The sequence below is a fragment of the Sycon ciliatum genome, chromosome 1, assembly GCF_964019385.1.
Source record: "Sycon ciliatum chromosome 1, ocSycCili1.1, whole genome shotgun sequence".
NCBI classification, from domain to species: Eukaryota; Metazoa; Porifera; class Calcarea; order Leucosolenida; family Sycettidae; genus Sycon; species Sycon ciliatum.
In genome coordinates this window covers 58,002,253-58,014,752 of record NC_088643.1, presented here as the reverse complement: position 1 = coordinate 58,014,752, position 12,500 = coordinate 58,002,253, and the positions used below count along the sequence as shown (strand labels likewise).

The window sequence follows — 12,500 nt, the reverse complement described above, 5'->3', positions numbered from 1 at the left end:
GCCATACAGCAACACCGCCTCCATGTGCAGTGCGGTCCTTGCGTACTGCGGGGCAGTATCCGGGTATGAGTGACCCTGTCGCATCTTTTGAGAGCCGGGCGGGCTGTGTGAGCCGCACTGGCAGGATGAGCCTGGTGAGCGAGATTGACTCCCCAAATTGATGAAGCATCCTATTCCCACTACGACACCAGAGATTGCGCAATAGTTGCCTAGTGTGATAAGGCAATGGACAAGAAAGAAAGCTGGGGCACAGCAGAGTGCCGGGACAGAAAATGACAGCAGAGCTGTCAATGTGTTCAGAGATCTCAGTTCGGGTATTACAGCTTACCGGCTGAGAGATGGGCAGGCTTCCATCATGAGGAGGCACAAGGTGCTGACGCTGTCTCCCCAGGACGGGATGGAAGGCGTCTTGGGTCAGATGGGTTCCGGTTGGCTGTCGGGTGGAGGTTGCGGAATCGGAGGAGCTCCTGGCGGGATAAGGCATCAGCACGCACGTTGGTGACGCCAGGAATGTGGCGTGCAGTGATCATGAAGTTGCCCTTCGCACAGATGAAGAAAATTTGTCGGAGAAGCGCCATCACATTAGGACACTTGCTGGCGCCAGATGCCACGACAGCAACTACTGCAGTGTTGTCCGAGTGGAAACAGATGCGCATGCGGCTCCACTTGTGGCCCCGGGTAGCGCATGCCACACAGATCGGGTAGAGTTCCTTGAATGTAATGCAGCGTGCAGTGAGGTGCCGAGGCCAACAGACTGCGAACCATTCAGGGCCGTAGAGTGCACCGTAGCCAATCGAGCCAGAGGCATCGGTCTCGATGGAGATATCGTCTGCCGCCGTTACATGGGATTGCAGCAGGAGGGCTTTGCCATTCCACCCCTCCAGCAAGTGTGACCACCACAGCAGGTCTAATTGGCAACCATACGACAGGCGGACATGATGGTACGGCTTGGTGGTATGCATCAGAGCGTCGTACAGGTGGCGCATGAACGTTCGTCCTGGGATGATCACCCGACTCGCAAAGTTGAAATTGCCTAGTAACTGTTCTAGCTCCTTGCGTTTCAGGGATCGGCGGGATCGGAGGGAGCCAAGCGTAGAGCGCAAGTCAGCCAGCTTGTCATCAGGAAGGCGAGCAATCATTTGGACGGAGTCCAGCTCAATGCCGAGAAACGTGAGGACATTTGTAGCCCCTTCTGTTTTCTCTTCTGCAATAGGAACCCCGAGGTACTTGAAAACAGCCAGGATAACCTCAAGATGTTGGCCGCATAGAGGGGAATTGGCAGGCCCACACAGCCAAAAATCATCCAGCAGATGCAATAAATGTGGATGGAAAACAGCTCATGGCAAATGCAGCAAAGGGCATCAGCAACACAGTTGAACAGGTAAGGGGCTGACCGCAGGCCAAAGGGCAGGACCTTGTCAAAATAGAATTGATCACGCCACTGAAAACCTAGCAGATAAGAACAGGCTGGGTCCACGGGTACAAGGCGAAATGCATTACGGATATCCAGCTTAGCCATAAGTGTGCCTGGACCATGCATGCATAAGAGGTCTATGGCGTCGTCCACCATGACGTACTGAAGAGAGAATGTGTCTTTGTCTATTCACAGACTGGCCATTGGGATAAGACAAAATTAATGGTGGATCAGACGGAGTTTCCCGTTTTTCTTTGGGACAACGCCGAGGGGTGAGGAAACAAAAACATCAAAGGGTGGGACAGAAAATGGGCCGGCAGATTCGCCGGCGCGAATACGATCAGCAATGTGGTCGTCAACAAAGGAAGGTTGTTCACGTGCAGAAGAAAGATTATCAGAGAACAGGGAATGCATAGTACCAGAGTGTCCAACATTAAAGCCATGGTCCAGCCCGTGCAAAACAAACTCAGCAAGATTTTGGTCAGATATACGTGGCAGTAATGTGTGAAAGCGAACAGTGTTCAGGGGAGTGGAAGTCGGCTTACTTTTTCTCAGTGGGCTTAGACGTCTTCTCGTGGCTATCTGCAGGGCGCTGCCACCTGAAGCGGGTGGTGCTAGTTCAGCACAGCAGACGTCGTAAACTGTTGGTTCGCAGTACAAAGTATGTGCTGATAGCAGACGAGCTCATGAGCTCGGTCAGGACGAGCACAAACGACGATGCCCATGTAGATTGTCCAGGCCTCCAGCCAAGCCGAGAATTCGTTGATCGCGAGCTTGTGCTTTGCGCTGAGGTTGAGCGAGAGCTGAGCTGTGTCGCCGCCAGCTGTAACTACAGTCAGTTTCAAAAAGATTAGCAATCCTGGCGATCGCCCGGGGAGTTTGCCGTCTTACCATATGCGCGCTCGAGAGCTGGCTGGAAAAACTCACTGTGAACTCGAAGAAATAATCCGCGCGAAAGCATGAAAAATGACAACTCACTAACGTCGGTACATGTACGTCTGGTTTACAACAAACGAGTTCTTCCTCGTATCGATATGGAGTCAGAGAGGACATGTCGAAAGTGTGGTAAATGTTGACGAGCGGGATGGGTCCCAATTCGTTTCGTGCTCAATTTCTTTGAGCTGTGATGCAATTTACTCTCACGATGTGACGAAAACGACATCGACACCGACTCATTCCCAAGGCCATGACTTGGCAAAGCTATCCGTGTGACTTCGAGGACATTTTGAGAAAAGCAGACGCCTGTGAAAGCTGATAGAAGACGGCGTTGACTTCTAAATTCAAATAAATTGGCGATCTTGAAATAGTACGAAGTAGTGACACGAAGTAGATCTTGAAATACTAAAATAATTCTCAAAGAGAAATCGATCGATCGATGTGCCGTTGTATTCAACAACAACACGTAGCTACAGCGCAATGACTTCCGTGTTCACTCACACCGTTTCAGTGTGGTGGGTGTGTTCACATGGCGTGAACCAGTCAAGTGTCCGTAAGTTCGGCAGGAAACGCGATCTCCAACAACAACAAGTCGTTTGGCGCAGCCACCTTCTTTGGCTTGTACTTTTTGTACCAGCGTGATCACATGGCAAAACAATGAAAAAAAAGTTTGACTTGAAGATAGTTTGGGATTTGAACTCACAACTTCATAGTCAGCAGACAGCATTCATAACCACAAGGCCAAAAAGGAAAGGATAAATCATGGGTTTTGATAACAAATCGATACTGACATCCAGGGCAAATTGTAAACCATGGGAAAAGGCCAGAAACCTGGCCAAAATTCTAACTCCTTAAAGGCAGGTCCAATTGTTCCGAAACCTTCACAGAACAATTTGTCGTGTCCTAACAAGCCATTCTATGTACTTTGTTGTCCAAATTTCCCTTATCTTCATACTTTTTAAGACCAAAACCTGATTGCTAATCTTTTTGAAATGGACTATAGTTGTATTGGCTCCTGTCCGTGAGAGCTGAAGTTTTCCGGCAACAGTTCCTCAAGTTCCACAAACTCTCCGCGCTGGATTTTTTCAATCGCGTGACGTGGCGGTGTGGGTAGAACCGAGGGCTCGGAGAGAACTGGAGGTCCTGGCAAAGTCGGTGGTTCCGACAGAACTGGAAGTTCCGGGCAGGATAGGTTCGGAGCTTGTCGCTCCGAGCGTGGGAGCGATCTTTCAGGTGCGGAGCGCGAGCGTGGGAGAGATCGGCCAGACTCAGCACTGTTCTCCAGGCGTTCCACGCGCTCGAGGAGAGGGTGGAGGGCGTTCATCACGGCCGAGGAAATGATGTCCGGGGAGAGCACTGAGGGCTCGTCCTGCATAGAGGCTTCGGTGCCTGGAGCGGGGTGAGAACTAGCTGCTGACGGTGTGTCGGAGGTATCAGGCGCGAAGGCGTGCATGCCGTCAGTCCGCGCGTATGGCGAGGTCGAAGCCCTACCCGAGCGGCGGATAGCCTCAACGGCATACCCGCATCCGCGTCCACGTCTGCTTCCTCGTACAGAGCCTCGTGGCATGGTGAAAGAGAGAGAGAAACTGTCTTTGAAGAGAGTCACCAGTCAGCCATGCAAATCTGAGCAGGAAGCAAACTGTGAAGTGTCCGGTGCGGCGCATGCGCCTTCTGTGTTAACTTATTTTTGCGCGCTCGCAAAAATTCATTTATTCGGAAAAGATATGATATCCCGAAAAATCAAGGCAAATCCCAGGATTTTGCCATGGCGATCCAGAGAATGCACTCTCAGTACTTGGCAGGTATGACATATATAGGCTAAAACTATTAGAATTCGTCCATAGCTGTATCCAGTCTGCTACAGGTCCCCTTTTCGACAATTTCTTTAGTCTAATTTGCTGCATGCCCGCCTAACCTCCGCATAGCTCGTGGTCATTCCTTCAATCTCCTGCACATACCCTTTGTTGAGTTCAGACAGACAAGACAACATTGGTGCTAGTTTCAGTTCTTGTCCAAAACAAACTCCAATCAAATATCCGAATCCAAAAAAAACTAAACAGTGTACGAAAACAGTGCCCATGCGCTTGCGCATCAGTAAGCACGCAGAACTAAACGATCACATGAAATATGTCATTCTGTCTGGCAATATTCTTACTTGTAGGTTTGCTAGAACATATAACGGCACACAGTGATGAGTCCCCTGAGGGTTGCGTTCTTTTTCCAGATGCAATATTGTATTTATACGGCGTTGTTCTCTTCATAACCCAAATATTCTGCACACCTACGTCCGTAAGCTTGCGGAGTTCCTCCTGCATGCAATGGGCAGCAAGAGAAAGTCACTCAGAATGTCACTACAGTTGGAGAGAATATTTTGATGGGGTCTAGCTATGGCCTCTTTTTTCAAACCCGATTGCGCTAGTCAGATAAACACAGCAGGCCAGCACTGCCCAGCAGGCATAAGGGGACGGCCTAACACTATGATCGAGAAACAGAGGGTACCAGCTTCAAGTCCCCCTTGGAAGTGGTAGGACCTCAGGTGTTTCCAACCATGTGGCGGCGGCGACCCACAGTCCAGTTGGAGCTCGTCAATCGGTGCGATGGGCAACATGGATGTGGCATATGGGGTTTGCCACTCAGGGAGTCACAGGGCAGTGGGGAGCGGTACGATCTGGTGGGGGGGGGGGGGGGGTGCGACTTTGATCCTGAAACCACCAGTACAATGGCATGGACAAGAACATTAGCAAAACAACACCAAACTTGCACATGCGCTTGGTTACAAGACCGGGGGCGGGGGGGGCCGACAATACCGTAAAAGCCCATGTATAGTGTAACGAAAAACAGTTTTAAAACGTTTTTTGTAATTTTGGCATAACAACGTGCGGAAAGTTTAACGATGTTTGTACAACAGAAAGAACATGCATCGATGTATGCGCATCTTTACACAGACATCTCAAACCCGGTTCACGATAGCGTTTCTTCGAATAACGAAAACAATAATTGGTCGTTAAAACTTTAAAAGTGCCCATGTATACGCCCAGGTGTGCTGACAATACCAGTACATGTACAGGTACCGGTACCCAGTACTTACTGCGGTGCTGTTGGATGTGTTTCGGGGTCACTTTTCCCCACCAAAACACTGTTTCTGGTTCACTGAAGTGGGGATACTGTATTTATAGTGTGCATGCTCAGCTAAAAAATGAAATGGATGCAGTTATCGAGCAAGGGGAGAATTTCAATATCTATTTTCCAAGTATACGCCCGGTTCCAAAATAACGCCCGTGCCCTTAGGCTACGGTAGCATGATCTCAGACAATACTACATTCTCTCAGGAAAAACTCACCACTCACTCAGACAATACTACACTCTCTCAGGAAAAATCACCACTCACTCAAAGTATGGAAAAGTCCGCGCAAAGCACTATAGACACGTGATGCGCACAAACCGCTCAGCACTAAAAACACAGCTAACAGTATACTACACGTAGGGTAGTGACGACAAGACAAAGTCAGATCAAGAGTACATGAAAGCCAGAGTGTGCAGCCTTTTTCTGCTATGGGTGTCTGTCACGGCGGAATTCCGTGATTACATCATGTTTGGCGCAGATCTGAGGCGGGAAATGGCGTAGTGCGTACAACTGATCAGCGGTTGTGCAGGAAGAGACCTGCTTGAATCCTGCTTGTACGCACTGCATCACTAACATGATGTAATCACGGAATTCCGCTGTGACAGCAACCCATCCCGGAGCTGCACACCCTGGTTTTCATGTACTCTTGGTCAGATGCATGGCGACTGATATCATGCACATCAGGAGCAGTTCAGTTAGTTGAGGTCGAACCTCAACAAGTACGGTAACATCATTATGTGATATGTGTTGACCTCACCTTGAAACAAGCATCATTATTTTTTTTAATTAAATCTTTGATCCATTTGTTTGTCAACGGCTTCAGTCCTTTTTCCTTACAAATTGAATTGGCAGTATCACTTGTAACATGTCCAGAATTGATAACCAGTTTGGCACTAGGACAGTTTTTTGTTGTTGACATCCCTACACATAGCAACAGAATAATACAATTAGTTACAAGTGACATATATGGATACACGATTCTTAATGAGGTGATACCTCCGACACAAACAAGTGCGACATTCTTTTTTGGTTACTTTTGGTTACTGACCGGTTTCACTACAAAGTGTAGAGTATTGAATTTTAGATTATTTGCATTGGCAGTATGGCAGACAGCTCACTTGTGTATAAGACAAAATGGCCCAAGTACACTACCTTGAGGAACACCTCTGGAGCAATCCACAGGTGCCGACAGAATATCAGCCACCTTTTTTTGCTGCCTCCAATTACTCAGGTAACTCGTGAACCAGGACAGAACAGTGCCCCCAATGCCATGTTGATGAAGTACTGTGATGAGACGCTGATGTTGTACTCTGTCAAAGGCTTTTGACATGTCCACCATAATCACACCAGTATGCTGGCGCTGAGATCGTGCCAAGAGCCAGCGATTCACTGCAAGAACCAGAGCGTCTTCCGTTGAGTGGGACTTGCGGTAGGCAAACTGGGACGCCGGTAGCAGGTGGTGGTCCTGGAGATGGGCCATGATCTGTTTCTTGACACAGTGCTCTAGAAGACGAGACACAATGGGCAGCAAAGAGACTGGCCGATAGTTTCCTGCGACTGCAGTGTCCCTGCTCTTGAACAAAGGGCTAACATATGACAGTTTGAAGCACACGGGTACAGTACCACTTGAGAGCGACATATTAATGATTCTAGCAAGATGAGGAGCAAGAACACGGGCACAGCACTGCAAAACAATACCAGGAATGCAATCACTGCCACTAGCTTTGTGCGGGTTGACGCAGGCCAGACATTGCTCAACGTCTTGCACACTGACAGGTTGAAAGGACGTCAAAGCTGATTGTTGTAAGGGGCCATGGGTCGCCTGAAGTGCAGCTGGTCGGGCTTGATCATGCACAATCTCACCAAAGAAAGCACTCAGGGTTTCGATGGGCGCCTCTGGAGTCTGCCGCTGTGTCTTCCGGCCGGTAACATTGTTCATAATGGCCCATAGCTGTCGCTGCTTGGCTGTGGCACACTGGCGGATGAAATAGGAGTTCCGGAGAGATCTATCCAGCTTCCTGGCAGCTGCATGTGCTGTACGGTGAGCAGCTCGACGTTGCTCATTACCACGGTCTTGCATCCACAAGCGATGAAGCCGATTGCGTTCCCGGACTAGGTGTACCGGCTCAGGCATGAGCAATGGGCATGGCCGCCTGTCCTTCTTCCTGGTTGCAACCAGAGGGGCGTGCCGGTCCAGCACATCATGGATTCCTGCAATAAAGTCTGAGGTCATGTCATCAATCACTATGGGTAGTACTCAGCCTTGCTGCCAGGTCCTGATTGAAATTGGGCCAGTCAATTTTGTGCAGGCGGCGCCTTCTGCTCACTGTTTCTCCTTTCGTCCGGCAGGATGTTGGTGTACGTATGTGAGCCAAAACAGCAAAGTGATCACTGATATCGAGATATACTGTCTCACATGGGCCCTCAAGTGGAGTGCTCGACAGCAGTAGGTCAATCATCGACTGCGAATGTGCTGTAACGCGAGCTGGCAATACCACGTAGTTGCGGAGGTTGAACCGTGCCAGTATGTTTCGTAGGGCCTGTGCAGAGGGCGTTGACGGAGTACTGAAGTCGACGTTGAAGTCTCCCAAAAGAACTGTACTCTACTGGCGGCCAGCACATGCTTGATCCAGAGCTTGCTCAAAGTCATTCCGATAGGCCACTGGTCGCTGAGGTGGGCGATATCCACAACCAAGCAGAGTGCTTGACACACCCTGACTAATTTCCACCCACAGAATTTCCAAATCTTGGCATTCCAGGTCCAGCATCCGTCGTACCTGTAGTGATTCGTGGCAGTATAGAGCTACACCACCTCCATGCAACACTGAACGGTCTTTCCTGAACATCTTGTAGTTTGGGATATGCATTTCTCCATCAGTTGTGGTCGGTTTCAGCCAGGTTTCTGCAAAGCCAAGGACATGAATTGCACGAGCAGCCAGAAACTCCTGCACTTCTCTGACCTTGCGCTGAATGCTACATACATTCAGGAATGACACAGTTAGCTCATCATCGCAAGTGGTGGCTGATCTCATTGATTGGAATTCACCGCTTCACTGCTGCCTGGCTGTGTATCAGCTCCACCATTGTCATGACGCGGATATTTCTCGAAATCCCAGTTCCTACTGTAAACTGGTCTAGGCCAGAAGCGCCGACTGTTTATTAGAGGGATGTACTATAACCGTGTCACTAGGACTACTGCAGACCCACAACCGAACTCATAGTTACGTTTCACACTGATTTAATTCCATGAGGTTATTGTTGGGACTAAGAAAAAGAACTAACTAAAAACAATGTTGGGAGAGCAAGAACCATGTCGCACCATACCGGACGCATGCGCATGGTGCATCGAACCGGAACTAAAGACTAAAGTACAGAGCACGCGAAGGTGCAGTACATGTATGCGCTTGCAAGCAGCAGTGTCAGGAATCCAGTGAATCGCACACACCGCACGGCAGCCACCGTTAGCACGTCATGCAGTCTATACAACGCAGTGGCTCATGATCATGAAGAGAAAGCGGACACCAACCGCACGAAGCCTATAGATTAGAAGATAAGAAGCACACCGCACATGCAGTGGAACAAGGAGTCACGCACGACTCATCCCTGAACGACAACGCCATGCAAGTACTCATGTACACAGGAAAGAACACAAACAGTGCACACAGCAACGAACAGAAGCAGCTAGTACACGTACTTGTACTAGGAGACATTCACACAACACCATGAATACTAGCTAGTGTCAGTCAGGATGGTGGAGGGGGTCACCATTACACTTCAGGGATGCAACTGTTTGTCACGACAATCCTTGCGCAGCAGGTCGTGGCATCGTCGTTGTCATCATCATCATCATCGCCGGCAACATTGTCCCTTCGGAAGATTTTGCATTTCTTGACATTGGAAGTAGCTCCGCAGCTTTACATCGCTGCTCCACGAATGTCGTCAATCCTTGCTCCGTTGTCTTGCGCCTCAGCTGCCCCACGTACACTACACCGTTCTTTTCCATAGGCTTCTTTGGAGTGACAAGCTGCCACGATCCATCATCTGAATCTGACATGTCTTCAAAGTTGGTCAGGGATTGCAGCACTCGTCTGTTGGTGTCAGCACGACTTGACTGCATTTGAATTTTCGTTTTGGCTGGGACTGGGGCATGCTGACTCTGGTCAGTACTTAGATCTACGGCCCGTAGGCCCTCGACCTCTGCGTCGAGGTCAGAGTTTGAACTTGAACGTACGATCGTGGAGCTGCTGGAGGTCGTAGATCTACGGTCTTTGCTGTTGTTGTTGCCTCCGTTCTTCTGAGCTGCTGTGCTCTTACGTTTCTTCTTCGCGCCTGCACTGGCAATGGCGGCCAAGCTGGTTGATGTTGACTCAACGGAAAGTGGAGTAGCATTTGTGATCATTAGCGTCAGAGATTGTACTTGTTGAGTCAACAGGTCTATGCGAACCTTAAGCCTCTTCTCCCTGTCTTCCGCTGCGCTTCGTTCGGCTTGGAACAATTCTACGAGCTGGGCAATGGAAGTTTGAGAGCATGACTCCGGCATTGAGCCAAAAGTGTCTTGGACACTTACACTGACCACTCCTGAGCTCATTATTGCAAAGTCTAGCCACAATGGGCTCAAGTTACCAAAAATACACCACTGAAAACCAGAGCTGAAAAACCCTCTACTGTTTCCGACTTCTTTGAATAATTGTTGGTGGTGGCATACTTCTTTGAGTTATCATTATCTTTATAATTCTGGCACGTCACAGTGGGTGCGATGTAGCACATCATAGCATCACAAATTGCATGTATATAGCTGCTCCTTTGCAAACTTGCACACCATTGCATACCTGATGAGGGCAACTTTGCTGAAACGTAAAAATTGATTGAAAAATGAGTTCGAATTTGCAGAGTGAATGGGAAGAGAGCGAGTCTGCTCTGAAACCTTTCTTTTTTTTCCTATGAATGAAGCTGCAGGAAACCTCACCACTGCTACTAAATTATTCCCGAAGCTAGGCAAAATAGTTTACATTAGTAGCGGCTAGCGGCATAGCGCTTTAATGCGTATATAATGGTGTGTGCATGTGGTGTGTGTGTGTGTGTCCCATATGCTGCAGTGGTATGTGTATTCGATTTCCGATCGAGACGTTGCGGGTTCAATTCCTGATGATTATGGCAGCACACGTCTTTCTTCTCTTTCTCAGTCTCCTCCTGACTTTTTCCCCCACATACACATCACACCAAATACTCCGGCATGCACTGATTGTTGGTAACCACCCAGGAGAAGGAAAGAAAAGAGGAAAAAAGACATGCGTGTGTGTGTGTCTGCATGTGTGTGTATGTTTGTGTATGTTTGTGTATGTGTGTGTGTATGTGTGTGTGTGTGTATGTGTGTGTATGTGTGTGTGTGTATATGTGTGTGTGTGTTTGTAAATGAGTGTTTGTGTGTGTGTGTTTGTGCTTGTGTGTGTTTGTGCTTGTGTTTGTGTTTGTGTGTGTGTTTGTGTTTGTGTGTGTGTTTGTGTGTGTGTTTGTGTGTGTTTGTGTTTGTGTGTGTGTTTGTGTGTGTTTGTGTTTGTGTGTGTTTGTGTGTGTGTGTGTGTGTTTGTGTGTGTGTGTGTGTGTGTGTGTGTGTGTGTGTGTGTGTGTGTGTGTGTGTGTGTGTGTGTGTGTGTAGCATTATGGTGATAATGCAGATTAATGGTTGCACGCAGCTTTGTGCTACCGCTCAATTTATGCTGCTACGTTTAATAGTGCTGTTACTGCATGCTCATGATTTGCTGCTGGCTATGGTCTCTGTGAGGCTTGGCACTCTGCATGATATTGAATACATCTCTCTACGTGATATTGAACGTGTCTCTTTACGTGGCATTCATGCGTGTCGCTCGCCTCCGATGTGGAAAGGGTGTGGCGGCGTGTGGCGTTCATGCGTGTCGCTCGCCTCCGATGTGGAAAGCGTGTGGCGGCGTTATGATGACGTTTGCTTGTAGCGCTCAACGTGGGTGGCATGCATCGTTGCATGCCTTGCTAGAGTTTGCTCTGCTATATATTTCGATCCATTCTGTGCGACGGTCATTCTTGCTTGCTCGTAGTGTTTCACCCTCCCACCTCCCATTTCTCATCACTAATTTGCTTTGATAAAGTGAATAAACGGGGTGTTGGCCACGCTCATTTCCGGCTACTCAGGGCCCTCGGTCGCCGTCCCTCGAACGCAGACTCTTGTAGATACTTGGCTCCGCCAACATTCTGCTTCGGCAGTGTCTACCCGGCTGACCCTGAATCCTCTCTCGTAGATACTTGGCTGCGCCAACATTCTGCTCCGGCAGTGTCTACGTATTTCTTTCCGTAGCCTCTCACTCCGCTGGCCGGCACTCCCCCGTACCGCAAGTTGCTGCGTGTTGTAGTTAGTGTGTGTGTGTGTGTTGTAGTTAGTGTGTGTGTGTGTGTGTGTGTGTGTGCGTGTGTGTGTGTGTATGTGTGTGTGTGTGTGTGTGTGTGTGTGTGTGTGTGTGTGTGTGTGTGTGCATGTGCATGTGTTTAGTCTTTCTATATGTCTGCTTACGTTCCAATACGATCAGCTTAAACGGCACTGTCACAATTGTGCTGCCATTTTCAACATTGCACTCATATGTGCCGCTATTCTCCACCGTAGGGCTACGGAAATTCAGGGCATAGTATTGAGCGCTATGGGTTTCATTCCAAGTATTACTTCCCAATGATCGACTACCTGCTTTGGTAAAATAGACCCTTGGAACGAAATTACTTTCAAATTCGACAAGGCTGCAGAGAAATCCTGTTGACTCTTCAACAAGTGTTATGATAACCTCACTACTTATGGTGACTTTACCTGCAGAAAAGAGTGCAAAAGATGGAAATAACAAGGGAAACAGAGGAAGAGAAAGTGATTTCCGCCCGCCCAAAACAAATCACAATGCATCATATCGTGTATTGCATGCACCTTTAGCTCTCACGTTACATTCAATAGCAGGGTTCCAGCCAACGGGCACAGCGACCCCTACTCTCATTCACGCATACACACACGCATAC

The 12,500-nt window shown here is 48.7% G+C and overlaps 2 protein-coding genes across 2 annotated transcripts in view; both read right to left on the bottom strand.

Annotated features, from left to right (window-relative positions):
• Positions 1-353: 353 nt before the first annotated feature.
• Positions 354-1,139, bottom strand: LOC135805781 (uncharacterized). Its single transcript, XM_065319882.1, has one exon. The coding sequence runs from the start codon at positions 1,137-1,139 to the stop codon at positions 354-356; it is 786 nt and encodes a 261-aa protein (XP_065175954.1).
• A 3,319-nt stretch (positions 1,140-4,458) lies between these two features.
• LOC135805774 (uncharacterized) overlaps positions 4,459-12,500 on the bottom strand; it is a 17,040-nt gene continuing 8,998 nt past the window's right edge. The window contains exons 5-7 of the mRNA XM_065319869.1: positions 12,016-12,300; positions 6,232-6,395; positions 4,459-4,659 (exon numbers count right to left, since the gene is read on the bottom strand). Coding sequence (XP_065175941.1) covers positions 4,459-4,659; positions 6,232-6,395; positions 12,016-12,300 — 650 coding nt within the window. The remainder of the gene's footprint in view (positions 4,660-6,231; positions 6,396-12,015; positions 12,301-12,500) is intronic.